This window comes from Lynx canadensis, chromosome X (assembly GCF_007474595.2).
Source record: "Lynx canadensis isolate LIC74 chromosome X, mLynCan4.pri.v2, whole genome shotgun sequence".
NCBI classification, from domain to species: Eukaryota; Metazoa; Chordata; class Mammalia; order Carnivora; family Felidae; genus Lynx; species Lynx canadensis.
The window spans coordinates 87,006,142-87,024,252 of record NC_044321.2 but is presented as its reverse complement, the minus strand read 5'-3'; the positions used below and the strand labels follow the sequence as shown (position 1 = coordinate 87,024,252).

The 18,111-nt window shown below is 43.1% G+C and overlaps 1 protein-coding gene across 1 annotated transcript in view; it reads left to right on the top strand.

The window, feature by feature from the left end:
- Window positions 1–18,111, top strand: part of GUCY2F (guanylate cyclase 2F, retinal) — an 89,964-nt gene that overhangs the window by 57,440 nt on the left and 14,413 nt on the right. The window contains exons 8-13 of the mRNA XM_030305999.1: window positions 1,082–1,258; window positions 3,484–3,640; window positions 9,022–9,171; window positions 12,142–12,290; window positions 14,536–14,699; window positions 15,482–15,674. Coding sequence (XP_030161859.1) covers window positions 1,082–1,258; window positions 3,484–3,640; window positions 9,022–9,171; window positions 12,142–12,290; window positions 14,536–14,699; window positions 15,482–15,674 — 990 coding nt within the window. The remainder of the gene's footprint in view (window positions 1–1,081; window positions 1,259–3,483; window positions 3,641–9,021; window positions 9,172–12,141; window positions 12,291–14,535; window positions 14,700–15,481; window positions 15,675–18,111) is intronic.

Sequence of the window (18,111 nt, the reverse complement as noted above, 5' to 3'; positions counted from 1 at the left end):
GGAGAGCTTCTAGGTTGGTGAACATGTGCAGATTTGGGGACAGTGGCACATGCTTGGAGAGGGCATGAAAGTTCCACACCTTTCCCCTATACCTTGCCCTATGCATCTCTTCCATCTAGCTGTTCCTGAATTATATCCTTTTATAATAAACTGGTAACCTAGTAAGTAAAATGTTTCTGTGAATTTTGCGAATCACTCTAGCAAATTATTGGAACTTCCAATCTATTCCTGGTTTGTCAGAAGCCCAGGTGACCTGGATTTGTCACTGGTGTCTGAAGTGTGTGTGTATGGGAGCAATCTTGTAGAACTGAACCCTTAGCTTGTGGTATCTGATGCTATCTCCAGGCAGGTATTGTCAGAATTGAATTATAGGACACCCAGCTGGTGTTGAATAATTGCTTGGTTATGTGGGAAGCCCCTTTCCCCAACAGACACAGTGGAATTGGCGAGCAGACCCTTTATGGCCATACCAAAATAGCACAGACTTAGTGGCTTAATACAACACCCATTTATTATCTCAGTGTTCTGTAGATCAGAAGTCTATGTGTACTCAGTTGGGTGCTCCACTTAGTATCACACAAGGCTGAAGTTAAGGTGTCAGTCACGCTGGACCCTTATTTGGAGTCTCGGGGGGTAAATCACTTCTAGGCTCAGTCAGATTGTCAGCAGAATTTAGTTCTGTACAGTTGTAAGACTGAAGTCCCTATTTCCTTGCTGGGTGTCAGCTGAGAGCTGTCTGCAGCTTCCAGAGGCTGCCCATATTCCCTGACTTGTAGCCTCCTTCCTCCATTTTCAAAGTCAACAATGGAGTGTTGAGTCCTCACACTTTGAATCTCTCTGACTCTTGCTCCTCCCTCCTCTTCTGGTTTGAAGGACTCATATAATCAGATTAGGCCTACTTTTTGCAATATAACATAACAATCACAGGACTAAAATCAGAGATTGGAGATAATGGGGGCCAAAATTCAGCTTATCACAGCAACCAGTCATAGGAAGAATGAAGAGAAGGGTATGTGCTCTAAACTCTAGTCCCCAGTTGTGACAGGACAGTTGTGACTTTTCTCTCTCCCTCTGTTTCCAGATGAAGGACCTACGTCATGAAAATATTAACCCTTTATTGGGCTTCTTCTATGATTCAGGAATGTTTGCCATTGTGACAGAATTCTGTTCCAGAAGGAGCCTAGAAGACATATTGACAAATCAGGATGTGAAACTTGACTGGATGTTTAAATCATCACTTCTGTTGGATCTCATCAAGGTTAATGGAAAGACTGAGGAAATTTTAGATTTTCCCTAGAGATTAGAATTTAAATGTTTTTGGGATGTTTTATTTTCCTTGGGTCATTGTGATGATCTCACTCTTCCACCTGCCTACCCATGGTCTGCCCCCATCCCTTCTCGTAGTCCCTTTGTCCATATCTATCATAAGGTACTGATATAGAAAAGGTTTACTCTTCCCACCCCTGTTCCTCACTTTGAGGGCCAGATTTGTCTTTACTTCCTGTTGCCATTGAGCACTCTTTGCCTTAAGCAATACTTTCTTCCATCCTGTTTCTCTGCGTTCTGGATGTGGAAAAGTACTCATTCCCAGATCCTTTGGTGCTGCTTAGCTTCATCTCCTGGTTCGCCTTCTAAAAGATGCTTCAGTCTAGAACTAGGTGACAGGTCTTTACATACCATTGGTGTAAATATAAAACTCAGCATGACCAGAAAGCCAAAAGACCATAGGGTCTATTGGGCAGCAACTCTATTCTCTGAGGCAAGGACTATTGACAGCTAAGGGGGTTCATGGATGGGTCTATGTATTGGCTTTAGTGCAGTCCTTGAACTCCTTGGAATAATATGCAAATTTTATCTACATGCATTTTTATGGAGCTGAACTGCTTAATCAATGATTTGTTGAGCTTCCTGCATATTGACCAGTCTTGACCTTTCTATTGTGGCCTAACCTTTTTCAAGGTAGTTTTATAGACATTATCGCATTCCAATTGTCCATAAAATAAGTGTGATTAGCCTCCTTTTACAGAGGTTCAGAGAAGCTAAATGAGGTATACTTTGTTATATAGTGTCTGCCATACATAGTAAGTGCTCAATAAATATTTATCAGCCAACTATTAAGTGGCAGAGCTGATAATAGAATCCAAATCTCCTGATTTCAATTCTAGTACTCTTTCCACTCATCCTATAAGCAAGGTCCCGTGAGTTAAGGGAGAATCTTCTAAATGACGGACCTCTCAGGCCCATGATGAATGAAAGCCAAGCATTAAGACAACCCTGGGGGAAATCTCACCCACTGCAGACTTGGCTTGGAAGTACTGGGGACTGCAGATTTTCTGAGGGCACAGGATGTAAAGCATACAAATACAAAGGAGTGTCAGGCCACAAAATAGAGCAACGTACTTAAAAGGGCTTAGCATAAACAGTTCTGAGATGATTGCACTAGAATATGAATTGCATTTATATGTGAATGAATAAACCCATCTGATAGAGTCCTGGTGGATTACATTTGAATGTCATATAAAGTTGCCCAGCAAGCTGCAAAGATCAGCAGTATTCAGCTTTCATGTTATATTTTTAATTACAAAAATACCGTATTAAATGAAATTTAAAATCACATGATATAAATATATATGGGAATACATTGACATTTACTCAACCCTCTTTCACATCTTCCCCCAAAGTTAACCACTGATGACAATTTGATGATTAACCTTGCAATTCATTTCATGTGTATTTACATACATTATAGATTTGGTTGTTTTTAAAAATATATGCTGTCACATAGTTTTGCATCTTAGTATTTTTCACTTACTTTATGGCTTAGAGATGATTCCCTGTTCGTACATACGGATCTATTTTATTGCTGTTAACTGCTGGAGAATATTCCACAGTTGGGATGCACCACAATTTGGACAGTTCCTTCTTGATACATATTTACTATAGTTTTAATGATATAATATTGTAAAGCAGAGCTGCCTTGAGCATTCTGGTGTATGTCTCCTTGTGCAGATGTACAAGCATTTCTTTAGAGGAGAAGCAGAATCCTTAGGTCACAGGGTATGCATGCTTTCAATTTTGCTACCTGTTGCCAAATTGCCCACCAAAAGGGTGAACCAATTTTCATTCCTGCCAATGGTGGGTGAAAGTTGGGCTAGACCTTTTGGGGGGAAATCAGAATCTTTCAATTCTTAGAAATTATGTATGCATGGATCTATCCTATGTTTGAAATGTCAATAAATCTCCCAATAACAGACACTTCTCTATACATACAAGATACATTTATTCATCAAAGCATAAAATTTTAGAGCTGGAAGGGACCTGGAAATAATTCTTGTCAAAATTTTGCTTTGCCTGCATATAAGAAAAAAGGGCTGAATTCTTGACTATAATAGCTCATACCATTAACAAGCTCAGACACTGGCTTCTAAAAGCACAAAATAGTTAAATAGGTTACTAAATAAATCCTGTTTGTATCATCTGCAGGGCATGAAGTACTTACACCACAGAGAGTTTGCTCATGGGAGGCTGAAGTCTCGGAACTGTGTGGTTGATGGGCGTTTTGTACTAAAAGTGACAGATTACGGCTTTAATGATATCTTGGAAACACTAAGACTCTCCCAAGAGGAACCTTCTGCAGAAGGTAAGCAATGTATTATGCCCTTCTGATGCATACAAGGTAACTCCAAAATTCAAATGAGAATACGCACTGAATTAAAGCCTCAGGCCGATTCAACTACCCACTTTTGTTGAAAATTCAGCCTCATTTCCAAGCCAAAGGAGTTGAATGAAGTCTGCAGGCTGTAATCTCAGCACAGCCTACCCTTCAGAACAAAGCCAGTGCAATACTGTTGAGTTCCTGCTGTGGCAGGATTAGGCGGTATTGTTTGGAGACCCCAGGAGTCTCTGGAGGAGCTTGCTGAGCTATAGGCACACAGTAGGTGCTCAATAAATACCTGTCAAGTTGAATGGAAGGTAATTTGGTAGCTGGACCCCCACGAAGCACATGCTGGAATGGGATGTCACTAGAGCCTACCCTCACTGTCTCAGTCTGAGAGAAAGAAGCAAGGAGGGGGCTCCTAACAAGTAAATACTCTGTGGGTTGTGTGGGATGGCTTCAGACAGAAGTATGGCCTTCTAGTAAATAAGTAGGCATGCCTGTAAACTCCCGTTTTGTGTTTTTGTCTTCTGTTTAGGGCCCCGGTGGCAGCACCAAACAATGCCTGTAGGGGTCATAACAGATCAAAGAAAAAGGAGAAATCTGAGATGGGGAATTGGGAGTGGGTGAGTGAAAAATAGGAGGGAATGTACTGATGGAAGAGAAGAAGGAAGAAAGAGAAAGAGTAGAGAAGGAGAGAATGAACTGAGTTAAATACATATAGGAAACTTGGGCATTAAAGGTTTTGACCAGCACTGCAAGGGTGAAGAGAGTGACATAAAAACACAGAGAAACCGACAACCCCAAAAAGGCAGACAGAGGGACATATCAAGATTACAACACATACTCATATTCTTAAGAGTCTGTGGCATTGGAACTTTTCACACTGCAGACTTTCCTACATAAGAGAAACGAAAACTGAAAGACACAGGGAGGACACATGCATACAGACAGACAGCTCAGCCATCAGTGGCATCATCTTCGTGCTCTATAAAACTTATGGAATACTGAACTTCAGGGAGGAATCTAGTCCAACTTTCTCATTTTACAGATGAGATCACTGAGACTCAAGGTTTGCCCAAGTCCTGCAGCTACTTAGCAGCAGTGCCAGGAATTCAATTCAGGTTTTTGGAAGACTGGCCCCTACATCTAGCTAAATTATGGCTTATAATAACATTTTCCTTTCTCTGCCCATCCATACTTTGGAGGACTTGAAGCTCCTGGTAATCACAGTAAAAACCATGTGATATTCTCTCTTTCTCTCTCCGCCCCCCACCCCCTTTCTGTGGACCTGTTCTTGTTGCCAACTTAGTCTTATGGTTATTGTTTGGCTAATTCCAATTTGAAATCTTGAATAGTTGCCTGGTGTTAATGCTGAGGATGTTGAGGACAATGGCTGCAGATTGGCAAGTACTTAGCTTCCTGTCACTATGAGTCATCTATAAAAGATAAAACACAATGACCAGCCTCCCAGAGTTCCACTTAATTCACAGGTTGGCAACTTGCAAACTTAAGAAGCTCTGGTATTAGAGTGGGGAAAGGATAGTGCGTGTGTGTGTGTGTGTGTGTGTGTGTGTATGGATCAGGTCTGTCTCTTGCTGTGTCTCCCTCTTACTGCTTCATTTCACTCTCCAAATTGCAATGGCAGTCTGGATGCTCAAATCCACTCTTCACGCACTGCAGCCAGAGGGGAGTTTTCTCAACTGCAAATCTGATCATGTTACAGCTGTGCCAAAACTCACTGAATGGCTTCCCATTGCTCCTAGGATAAAGTTCAAATTCCTTTACATGGCTTATGAGCCCTGTGTGGTTTGGGCCTCGTGGACCTCTCATGCTTAATCACTCCCTCTCCACATCTGTGCTCTAGCAGTACTGAGCTCCTTCCAGTTGTTTACCCCAGGCTCTCTCTTACTTGCAGGTCTTCACACATGCTGTGCCCATTCCTTGGGATACTCTTCCCTTCCCAGTCTGTTATACACTCCTCTGAGTCTGGCTAAATTCTACTCTTTCTTCAGGGCTTAACTTTAATACCACTGATTTAAGAGACTTTCCATGACCCCCTTTGCTCAGCTAAGCTCCTCTCTTTATGATCCTTAGGGCTTTGAACTTTGTTGTTTTTTTATATTAAACATTTAAAAATGTTTATTTATTTTTTGAGAGGGAGAGAGACAGAACGCAAGCAGGGGAGGAGCAAAGAGAGAGGGAGACACTGAATCTGAAGCAGGCTCCAGGCTCTGAGCTGTCAGTATAGAGTCCATCGTGGGGCTCCAACTTGTGAACCGTGAGATCATGACCTGAACCGAAGTCAGATGCTTAACCCTGAGCCAAGCAGGTGCCCCTGAACTTTGTTGTAATACCATACTTTAAAAACAATTTTTAAAAATGTTTATTCATTTTTGAGAGACACAGCATGAGCGGGGAAGGGGCAGAGAGAGGGAGACACAGAATCTGAAACAGGCTCCAGGCTCTGAGCTGTCAGCACAGAGCCCACCACGGGGCTCGAACTTCCAAACTGTGAGATCCTGACCTGAGCCAAAGTCGGACGCTCAACTGACTGAGCCACCCAGGCGCTCCAGTTGTAATATCATGCTTTGTTGATATGGAATGCTGTTTCTCTCCCTTCCCAACCTATAAGCTCTGCAAAGGCAAGAAACAGGCTTGCCTCCCTCAGTGCCTTTCACAGCATCTGGCAAAACAAATGTTGGTTGAATCAGTGAATTGATCGAATAAAATGAAATAATGAACCTTACTGCTTCCCTCTTAGATGGCAGGGCTAATAGAATCTTATAATTAGGAGGCCCTTGCAAATCATCTGGCTCAACTTCCATTTTACAGATGGGGAAGCTGAGGTTTGGTAAGGTGACCAAGCTAAGATTGTGAACCCCTGTCTCTTGACTTTCAGCTCTACTTTCTTTTGCACTTCACCACGCTGGCTCTCCACAGTTGATTTTTATCACCATAGCAAGGCTCAGAGTTAGTACTGGCATCAGCAGATACAAAACAAGCCAAAGTAATTTTTCTACTTTTCCTGAGAATTCAAGTCTAATGGCAGGTAGTGGCTCTTACTTGGCTCTGGAGTGGGGATGGGGAAATGGGGGTAGGTTGTAAGTGTATTCATTACTGTCCACTTTCAATTATGTAAGTTTAGTGCAGATAAAGCCTCATTTTAGCCATTAACAACATACATGTAAGTGCTCTTTGAAAATACTATTTGGTAATGATTGTATTTAATCACCCTGTTTTTTACCAGAGAGTTTCGCCCTCTTTTCCCTTCTTGTGCTTTTAAATGTGCAGGAGAGAGGGTAACAGAAGAAGCAGCTGCGTTTTTCTTGCTCCAAGATACACCCCCCCCGCCCCTCCAAACCATGTCAGAAATGTATTCCTGAAATCCCACAGTCAGAAATGTATTCTTTTCACCAAAGTAATGTTCAATCTTTTGGTTATTTGCAAATACAAATCCTCCTAGACAAGAAGATATAATGGCAAAATCATTATAGTAAAAATATCAGAGAATGTCATGAGGGTGGGAGAATGTAGGGGTGTGGGACAAAGGCTGGGGACATCTGGGAGACAAAGGGAGAAAGTAAGTACATGATTGGGGGTGAGGCTAGAATTCCCTGTTCCACCATTTTGATCAGGATTGGCTCAAAATAGGAATTTCCAGGGCGAGTTTCTCTTTCCCGGGTTTCACTAACAAATGAAAATAAACTCTGACCTTTCCATCCTCCAGCCTGCTTCCCATGGGCTAGTCCCGTGGGATCCCTTCCCAATACCCCAAATTTATAGAGATGAAAAGTTAGCCAGCACTTTCCCCCTGCACTCACCCTCACCCTCAGCAGACACTCTTCTCCAGACTTCCTTCCTGGACTTCAACCCCTTGTTTACTCCAAACATCTCCCCTCCAAGGAGCACATGAATCCCATCCCCAGCCCTGTCACTACCTTCATTATAGCCTTCCTGTGTATCTGGTTCCCTGTCCTGCTGCTGCTGCCCCCATCCCCCATCCCCCATTCAGGCCCCCTTCCCCTCGCCTCCGGCTCTTACTGTAATAACTTCCTAGCTGGTCTCCCTGACTCCAGCCTCTCTCCTTCTTCAATCCAGTTTGTGCAGGTTGCCAGATTAATCTTCCAAACACAGCTTTCATCAAATCTCTCTCCAGCTCCCGCACCCCTACTGCCTTTTGTATTCACTCCAAATGCCTTCATTTGGCTCTCAGGGCCTCTCACCTTCTGCCCTCATTCTTCCAGCCACTCTCCCTCCCCCACTTCATCAAGCCCATTTCTCATTTCTCATTATTCCTTAACAGAGCCCTTCTCTTCAGCCAAGCTAATCTGCTTACCACCACCCCCATCTGCAATTTGCTCCTTTCTACTTCTTGTTCTTTTGCACGTACTGTTCTTTCTCCCTGCAAAGCCCTTACCCTCTCAGCTCTAGGAAACTGCATCCTTGACCTTTTGAACAAACTCCTTTAAGATTTAACTTTTTCCAGGAAGCCTTCCTGGATTAATTTGACCAGCTGTTTTCTCTTTTTCTAGTTTGAACTTCATGGAATTGCCAATATTCAACCATTTTTGACCCACAGAAATGGCAATTTCATATGATTCAATGTAAAAGGCTGCCTCCAACTTTTGACTAGTCCATTTATATTATTAATGTGTATTTCTTTCTACATTACTTAAGTGGCCCTGCCGTGTATTGCAGTCAGGGGTTCACAGGTCTGTCTTGCCCACTGGTCTGTGAACTCTACGAGGGCAGAGGCAAGGTCAAATTCATCTCTGGCACCATCCCTGTACCTAGCATAGTGCCTCGTACATAGTAGACCCTCAATAAATAGTTGTAGAACTGACTTGAAGGGACTGTTGCACCTTTTTGCTCTGTGAGGAATAGAGGGAGCCTGGAGATCCTCTAATCCTCTTAGAGAAGACCTGGAGAAAGCAACTTGTGAATCCCTGAGCTCCAACACAATCAAATTACCAGGCACATATAGATCTCAGCAAACAGCAAATCCATGGCAACTAGAGTGGTTGTGCACTTGCCTTTCCCTGGCAGCCTGCCAATTGCTACTTGCAGGTTCAAGAGAGCAAGAAAGGAAGTGCCAGATAGTTTTGCTACTTTGAGCTTCTCTGCCCTTCCCCACACCTCTGCTGTGTCTGCCTGCATGGTCCTGGAGTGGGGAGAGTAGTATGCTTTCTCTGTGCGTAATTTCTTAGATTCATAGATTTGGACCCTGGGGGGCACTAGCATGCCATTCTATCTAATAAAAATATAAAGCAGTCAATGAAACAGCACCCTTGGAACCCTTGAGGGCATTGCAGATGCTGTCAGTTAATCCTTCCTGCATTTATTACACAATGCTTTCTTTTCAGAGTTGCTATGGACGGCCCCTGAACTGTTGAGAGCTCCAAAGGGCAGCAGGTTAGGTTCTTTTGCAGGAGATGTCTATAGCTTTGCCATCATCATGCAAGAAGTGATGGTCCGGGGCACCCCATTCTGCATGGTGGATCTGCCTGCCAAAGGTAAGCAGGAGGTGAGAAAAGGGCACTGGGGGCCACCATGACCCAGATCATCAGCCTAATCCAGGCTGTTGTAATTTGCCACAAGAGTGAACACTCTTATCTGTCTGTGCTAACTGCCTGCTAGTCTGCAAATAACTCGAGTTGTGTACAGGTGGGACTTGGAGCCAAACAGATTTAGGCATTTGGAAGAAATTCCGTAACCCAAGAAGCTGGCTTTTCCCAAACTGTGATGCAAGCCAAGGACCTACAGGACCTATGTTGGTCCTTTTTTTTTTTTTTCTTTTTAGGAGCCTCTTCTACTTTGAGACACTCCATGCCAGGTATTTCAGTACCCCTCATGATGCTGGTGAATGGCAAGGTCCTTCCATATTTTCATACCATAGGCTTTCATCCTCATCTTTCATGAAAATGTTTGACTACCAGGCACAATCCATCAATGAATGGTAAAATCAGTGGGCAAAAGTTTGAGGGGAAACAGGATATTTGCATATTCTAAGAGTGTAAACCCTCTAGATACTAATTACAGGTGGAAAAATAACACGTTTACTAACAGAGGATCCTGCAGACACTACCTTAACCAAGTGATCAAGGCATGTTGACCTCATGTACCCCTTGAAGTGATACACCAAGAAGGGCACAATATCACCCTTGTGGAATTTTTGCAAAAAATGCATAACCTGAATCTAACCATGAGAAAACATCAGACACACCCGTAAGTGAGAGACATTCTGCAAAATAACTGTCCAATACTCATCAAAAGTCATGAAACACAGTGACAGAATAAGGAACCATCATGGATTGAAGGAGACTGAGGCACAATAATTAACTGCAGATTGGGATCTTGAATTGGATTCAAGATTGTGGGATAGAGAAGGGATATTAGGAATAAAATCGATGAAATTCAAATAAAGACTAGAACAGTAGTATTAGTATTGTACCAAATGTTCATTTCCTTTGTACTATGGTGATATAAGCTATTAACATTAGGGAAGCTGAGTGAAGGGTATACAGGGAATTATTATACTACTTTTACAACTTTCCTGGAAGTCTAAATTCATTTCAAGATAAACATTAAAAAATGCAAATAAAACAAAACAAAGAAACCCCAAATACTTAACTATCCTTTGCCCTACTCAGAGTCCCATATCATTCCTCTACTCAAAACTCTCTGTTTCCCATCATTTGTCAAATGAAGCCCAGATTCCTCACATGACATACAAGGCTCTTCATAATCTGGCCCCTAGCCACGTATCTAAGCTTGTCTTCTGTCACCCCCTGCACGCCAGCGAAACCACATGACTGGATGCACCTTGGTCTCTTATCTTTGTGCTTTCAAGAGTGCTGTTCACAGTCCCTGGAATGCCCTCACCTCCCCACTTTGCATCATCCAATTTTTACCATCTGCCCTGGAAAACCTTTTATAACTTCTTTCGTGTGGGCGAGGTGCCCCCTCTGTGCATCCCTGTGTATATGTCTGCTAGAAGACTTATATTGTTGGTCATTGTTTATTTCCTCAATTGGACTATTAAGTCCTGAAGGGTATGAATTATGCTGAACCTCAGCAGAGAGGTAACCCATTCAACTCAGTGGTATTCTGGTAAAAGGATAAGGACTCCCTTTACCAGAGAGCAGATGAGGGCAGTCACACCCCAAGGGATTGGTTCACATGGAATCTATTACACTGAGGGCAGGGTGCTGCAGTAGAGAAACTATTCCTGGTATAGGCCAACCTGGGCTAAAGGAGCAGAAGTGTGATGTGACAAGGCACTGAGAAGTTAGAGGCAATAGCTGAAATTCTTTCATAGAAACAAGGGGACACTTACTATGGTATGAAGCAACACTGTTGGAGTGTTATAGCCAATGTAAGGGTGGGGAGGGCACACTGGTGGGGCAAGCAAGGTTTGCTTCATGATAAGAATATTGGAGTTGGGGGTGTTGGGAGGTGTTTAGGGATAAGAAATGAGCTCAAGAGATAGGGCTTGGATTTTACCCTCTGCGTTATGAGAAGTCGTGAAAGGGTTTTAAGCAAGAAAGTGACATGGCCAGATTTGTGTTTTAAGAATGTTTGGCAGAAGGCCAGGCTGGTCCAGTTTGAGTGTGGGTTGTTGAGGACATTGGAGGCTATTTTCTCCTACTTCCAGGGAGTTCTCTCAGTCTCCCTGATCTAGATCTTTGCTCACTAATGGTTTTTGGGTCTTGAACAGGGAGTTTTGGAACTCCTACTTGAAGTCTGAGGCATTTGGAAGCAAGACTGCCTGGGGTCAAATTCAAATTCTGTTACTTACTAGCCTTGTGACTTTGAGCAATTTACTTTCTTTCTGTCCCTCATTTTCTCCTTCTGTAAAATAAAAATAAGGATTCCTACCTCATCTGTTTGTAGTCAGAATCTAATGAAAGAATGCATTCAGTGTGGTTAGTCCATAGTCTGATACGTAGTAAATTTTCCACTGAAAGTGAAGTTTAAGGACAAGCAGTCAGGAGAGGATCCAGATGAGGTCTTGAACTATTGACTGGAGTTCTTAATCCTCTTTCCCTAGGGGCCAGGCAGGGCTCACAGCATGGATCTGGGCTGGGCCTGGGCCTTCAGGGAGGGCTAAGTGGGTCTACTGTGGAGACTGAAAAGTTTAGATGATTTGGTGGTCAGTGAAGGGAGCCAGATCATTGGAGGTGTGTAGTGTTAGAATTAATGTCAGATAGGCCACATCTAAAACCTAGTAGAAGCAGGATAAAGCTGTATCTAAATGATACTAATAGCCCAACTGATTATTTTCTTGTTCCCTCATCAATTGAATGACACATCCTTTGCTCAGATACAATTTATACTCAAGCCACCTAAGGAGAAAGCAAAGGAGATGGCTTTCTGTGATTTTTCCTGATTAACCCCTTTCTTGGCTAAAACTCTATGATCTTTGCCAAATCCTAGTGCTTTTTCTACGATTTCTAAGACTTTTTGTTCTTGTTTCTGGACAGAAATCATAGACAGACTTAAGAAGCCTCCTCCTGTGTACAGACCAGTGGTTCCTCCTGAGTATGCCCCTGCAGAATGTCTCCAGCTAATGAAGCAGTGCTGGGCTGAAGCTGCAGAACAGCGACCAACTTTTGATGAAATATTTAATCAGGTAAGTACTCTCTGAATCTTAGCATTGCCCAGAAGTCATCCCAAAGCTGGCCTACCCAAAACTAAGTATTTGGGTTCTCATCATATTGTGAAAGGAATCTCTTGCAAGAGAGAAAATCACTCCTCTTGGGGAAGTAGCATAGGGTGGCTAGTTGGAGGCTTTTGATCCTGGAGCATTCCTAGCACATCCTCCAAGAGAGCAATGGTTGGTTTTAATGTTCTTTGGTATATGAACCTCTGTTCCAGACCATCCACAATCTGACCTAACCAACCTTTCAGAAATAAAATTGAACCACTGGGCATTTGCAAGGCAATGGCATTGAGACTGTTAAAAGATGGGTATCATGGAAGAGATGTGGACCTTCATAGAGCTATGTTTGCTTTGGAGATCCCAGAGAACTCTGCTGAGTATACCATTTAAGTGATGCCAGATGGTTTTGGAGGGTCAGGAAAGATAAATGGTGTTTGAAAGTGTGCTCATGATGGAAGAAAGTGCAAATGGGGAGTAATAAAGCCTTTTTAGGTTCCTAGGGAACTCCTTGAGGCAATAGAGTGCATGGAAAATGATAACTTCTCTCCTTAAGATATTGAATTTCTAAAGAGTTTGATTCTTTCCCTATAGTTGGGGATGAAAAAGGGGAAATGAGGTAAGGACAGAGAGAGCCCTGCTAAGGGAGCTAAAGTGCAGTTCCTATGTAGGAACATGCTGCTTAGGGCTTTGTTGAAACTACAGGATACCGAAACTGAGGGTGCTTTCTGTGAGTGCTGTGTCAGCTCTGGTGGAGAAGCTTTTGAGCCTGGCTGGAGTACAGCACTGAGATGCTTTGTGAGTGGCAGGTATCTGAGGCAGAAAAAAGAAAGAGTTGGATGGAAAGCCTGAGGGACCCTGCATATGAAGTCATCCATGTCCCCAGCTAACAATGCCTCCATTAGCCTGGCTGGGTTTCTTGAGGACACTCAAACATGTGTTCAATAGTATGGAAAAGGCAAAGGACCATGAAGGTCACATTTCTGAAAACTTACCATGAGGCAGGAGAAAAGCATTTGCTCTTGTGTTGATGCTACAGATGTTATTTCAGAAGGCAGCAGAGAAGCTGGTGATAGACAGAAGGAGTGCACATCATACGGCCTTCAAACAAGACATTGGTGGGACTGCCTTTACTGAAATGCTTCGGTACTGAAAGACAAGGATAGCCTGCCAACTTCCTGCAGCTAATAAAACTTAAATGGAAAGAGGAAGAGAGGGAGGCTCCCTGGGTTAGGCAATGGGGGGGGGGGCTTAAACAATTGAACTGGCTACTGAGATTACCTGTAGGACTTTGGTAGACATGCAGATGTGGACCAGGCTCAGAAAGGGACTCCTAGTATCAGCCTTGGGACACTGAGTGCTAAGGGGAGCATGTGTGGCCCAGCTGCATAAAAAGGGTTCATTGGGATAGGTTCCTAGACGTCTGCTCAGCAAAACTACCACCAGTCTTTTATTGTAAACACAGCCTTGTGCATGCTGACCACATCAGCAAGGAGGGGCTACACTCTTGTGATTCCAGTGCTATGCCGCTCTCCCTGTCTCTGTAGATGGGCAGAGTCTCAGGAGGGCACATGAAAAAGCTGCAGCATGTACCCACCTCTAAAGGATCAGGGCATAGAATGGCTCAAGACCAGTTGAATTTCTACATGACCCTGACTGACATGAAGGGCAGGTGGTAGGGCACATCATTATTCCTGGACCCCATGGTAAGAAATAGGGGTAGATTTTACCATGTAGCTCTTGGGTCATATTTAAGAGGTCAAGGAACCTCCCTCTGTCCAAGAACTGATAACACAGTGGCATTAGAAGTAAGGATGATTTCATAGGCTGATTATCTAGAAGGGTAAAACTGTGCTTCCTTCTCTCTTTCCTCTTATCCCACTCACAAATGGCCAGGGCTCAAGACCAGATCCTATTGTCTTTGAAGTGGCTACTATTCATGTGACAGCATCTGGGAACTGAAGAATCCTTCCCAGAACACCTTTGCTCAGATTTCAAAGAACCAGAAGGGTAGGGGAAGAAGTGCTCAGGGGAAAAGAGTCTTGTGAATGGGCCAGGTAACAATGAAGTTGAGTGGTGACTTTTCCTACTTATACCTAGGTTTACTTCTCATGCCCTGGCATTTTGGAGGAAGGGATTTTTGATAAGGTGTCCTAGCCATCATCTCTGAGTTTGTGGGTTAAGAATTCCCTGGCTCCTTTTTCTGTTTTACCTCCAGTTTAAAACTTTCAATAAAGGGAAGAAGACCAATATCATTGATTCCATGCTTCGGATGTTGGAACAATATTCTAGCAACTTGGAAGATTTGATCCGGGAACGGACTGAAGAGCTGGAAATTGAAAAACAGAAAACGGAAAAGCTTCTAACACAGATGCTACCACCGTATGTGTGAACACCTAAGGAGTGTGAATCCTTGTAACAGTGTGTTCTATTAAAAATAGAAAAAAAATTACCCATCAACTAACTGCTCCCTCCCCCTGTCCCGTACCCTCTTTACTCCCAGTAGGTTTGAGTCACACCTTCAAATCAAAGATGAATTGGAAACCAAGGGAGAAGAGCACACTTCCTAATTTCCCACTACCTGTGGATCATGCTGGTCATTTAAGTTTTTGGTGCTTCAGTTTTTCTATGTGTCACTTCATGACTTTGCCTGGAAGTTGACCAATTAAAAGGAGGCAGATCTTTGAGCTCCTAGAAGAAAGTAGCAGAGTTGTTTTTCTAGGTTTTTTTCTTCCTTAGTTCAAAGCCTTATCTGTTGATACAGTTTCCAAAATTTCCAAGGCACCTTATCATGTCATAAGGTAATCTTCTAGGAGACAATAGGGGAAACTAGTCTCATGCAAAGCAGCCACCTAGGAACATTCCCTGAGTGAAGGGACAGCTGAGGAAGAAGGATAGCTTGCTGAAAAAACTCCACAAAAACACAGACAAAGGCTGTCTGTTCAGTGCTGTATTCCAGCATCTGGAACAGTGCCTGGCACATCATAAACACTCAATATATATTTATAGAATAAATTAAATAATTAATGTTTTCATCCAGATGACATCTACTTACTCATCATTTACTTGGCAGTGATTTTTGGAGAAATCGTGCTCTAGCAGATGTGTGTGTGACATGCAGGGAGGCCTATATTCTCTGAGGAATAGTTGTGTCTGCTTTTCAGGTCAGTTGCTGAATCCCTCAAAAAGGGCTGCACGGTTGAACCTGAGGGCTTTGACTTGGTCACCTTGTACTTCAGTGACATTGTGGGCTTCACCACCATTTCTGCCATGAGTGAGCCCATTGAGGTGGTGGATCTTCTCAATGACCTGTACACACTCTTTGATGCCATCATTGGCAGTCATGATGTCTACAAGGTAAGTTACTTAGCAGAGACATATATATTCTAGAGAGAAAATTTTTGTATGAGGCTTATTGGTATGCATTCCAAAACTAAAAGGTAGGATTTTACTGAATGTGGTTAGTTAGGAAGTAAAATTTATTTATTTTTTTTTTCAACGTTTATTTATTTTTGGGACAGAGAGAGACAGAGCATGAACGGGGGAGGGGCAGAGAGAGAGGGAGACACAGAATCGGAAACAGGCTCCAGGCTCTGAGCCATCAGCCCAGAGCCTGACGCGGGGCTCGAACTCACGGACCGCGAGATCGTGACCTGGCTGAAGTCGGACGCTTAACCGACTGCGCCACCCAGGCGCCCCAGTTAGGAAGTAAAATTTAAATAGTATACCACTTCCATTGGTACCTTATTAGAAATGAAGGCCGGATAGAATGCATACAATTTCACACTTTACAAAGTAACAGTATGAACCCAGCAAGAGATTGCTAGTTAGATTTCCTTTGAGCTGTTTTCTAGAACTGAGACTAAAAAGAGCAAAAAAGGCTTATTGTGTTTCAGTGGCTAAGTAACCACACTGTAGGTACTATCATGCTAGGTACTGAAGGGGAAGGGGAAGAAGCATTGATGTTTTGCCCCTAGTTGATGACTGCTACAGAGTTCCTCTTGGTAAAGCTTATGTAGATCTAATACATGCTGCTAAAATTTGGTTTCCTCCCTTAGGTAATGTTTTTATACAGGAGGGAACTCTGGCATTACATATGTCAAAGAACTATTAGACCTGAGGCTCTTTGGGATTGCTACTGGGTAACCAAGAGCCTATTTAGTAGTCTGAGGTCTAGGGAAGTCATTAATTGTGAGGTTGCAAACACCTGCCCCCACCTTCCCCCCTCCCCCCCGCCCCTCCAGCTGTCAATTTCCACTCTTCCTATCAAGGTTGCAGAAGATGAGCAGAGAACAGATGACTACATTCACTCATTTCAGGTGCCATGCTTCCTTACCCTTGATTTTATGTGTTGTCTTTATTGAGGCAGAAAATGACTAAAAATCTTATAGCTGTGCAATGCCATTTCCATGTTGTCTGCAACATGGATACTTGTCTTATTGATGGAGAAATATGCCCCAGGCATCCCAAACTTCAGACAGCTCCTCTGTCCCAGGAACCAAGGTAGAGCTGCGGAATGAGTACCTCCATTCATTGGATCCTTCACATTAGTCTGAAATGTTCCAACTCTCAAATCACACACAGGGCAGTGTGTTTATCTCAGATTAGGCAGGGCCCTTTCAGGTCAGGTATGGAGCCTGAGGGGTAGGCCAAGCTACCTAAATAGGGCTCAGATATAGACATCATACCTGTCAATCAGCAGGAGTACAAACTAATCAAGAAGCACACATGGAAACCATAGTGCAGGAAAAATCCATGGAATCAGACTACCTGTCTTAACTTGTTCAGCTCAAGCAGCTTGAAGAGAAAAACAAATCACCAAAAGCTAATTCAGTTGAAACTAAAATCAAAGATAATTCAGCATGGGCAGTAACACAGCCACTGGTTTAATCAATGAAGCTGATACTGTTCAGACAATTGTTGGAAGTCTTAGGGCTGAGGCCATAAGATCTTTTGGTACTTTATGGCTGCAGAAGGGAGTTAGTAGGCTGTTTCCAGGAAAAAACAGGGCTATGCAAATACAAAAATGAAATCTAACTTTTCACTGCTGTTTATTAAAAGCAACAGTGTGAAGGAAATAAAAGTTAAACCAGAAGTGACTCACCAAACCTGTTTGTGTTTTCATTTTCTTTACCTATAAAATTGGAATCACCTCCCCTGGCACTTGATAATCTGAAATGAAAGTAAGAAGGTTACTTCAGAATTATGAAGTTGGTGCTTTGTTTACAGTTTCATTTGTCCTGCCACCACCCAATCTCAACCAGACCTCCTTCTATACATCCTCTGCTTTTTTTGTGTCCTTATGCTGGCATACGCCACCCACAATTCCCCACAGCAGTCTCACACCAAGACTAGGCAGTGCCCATGCTCCCTGCCTTCTAATATCTTCATCCATACTGGTGGGGACCCCTGGGTGACTGAATCATTTGGGGGAAGAGTCAACCACTATTCTTTGATAATGGCCAGCCAGTGAGTCTCTCCCTCCCCTGTAACATTTGCATCATAACCATTGCCTTCCTCTGTGCAGGCAGGCATACATATTTGAGGGCAGGGATCCTCTTCTCAAATTGCACCAGGTAAGGGAGGCCCTGGATGGAAGCATGGTGAGGTACAAAGTCCCATGGATTCAAAGCATTATTGTTATTGGCTATATAGAAAGGCATGATGAGGGGCCTATTGCTGATTACTAAACTTTCTCTGGAGCTGAGTCATAGCCACCATCCCATGGTTTATGTCAAGACATATCAGTTTGGTGATGATGATGATGATGATGATGGCTGCTGCTGCTGATAGC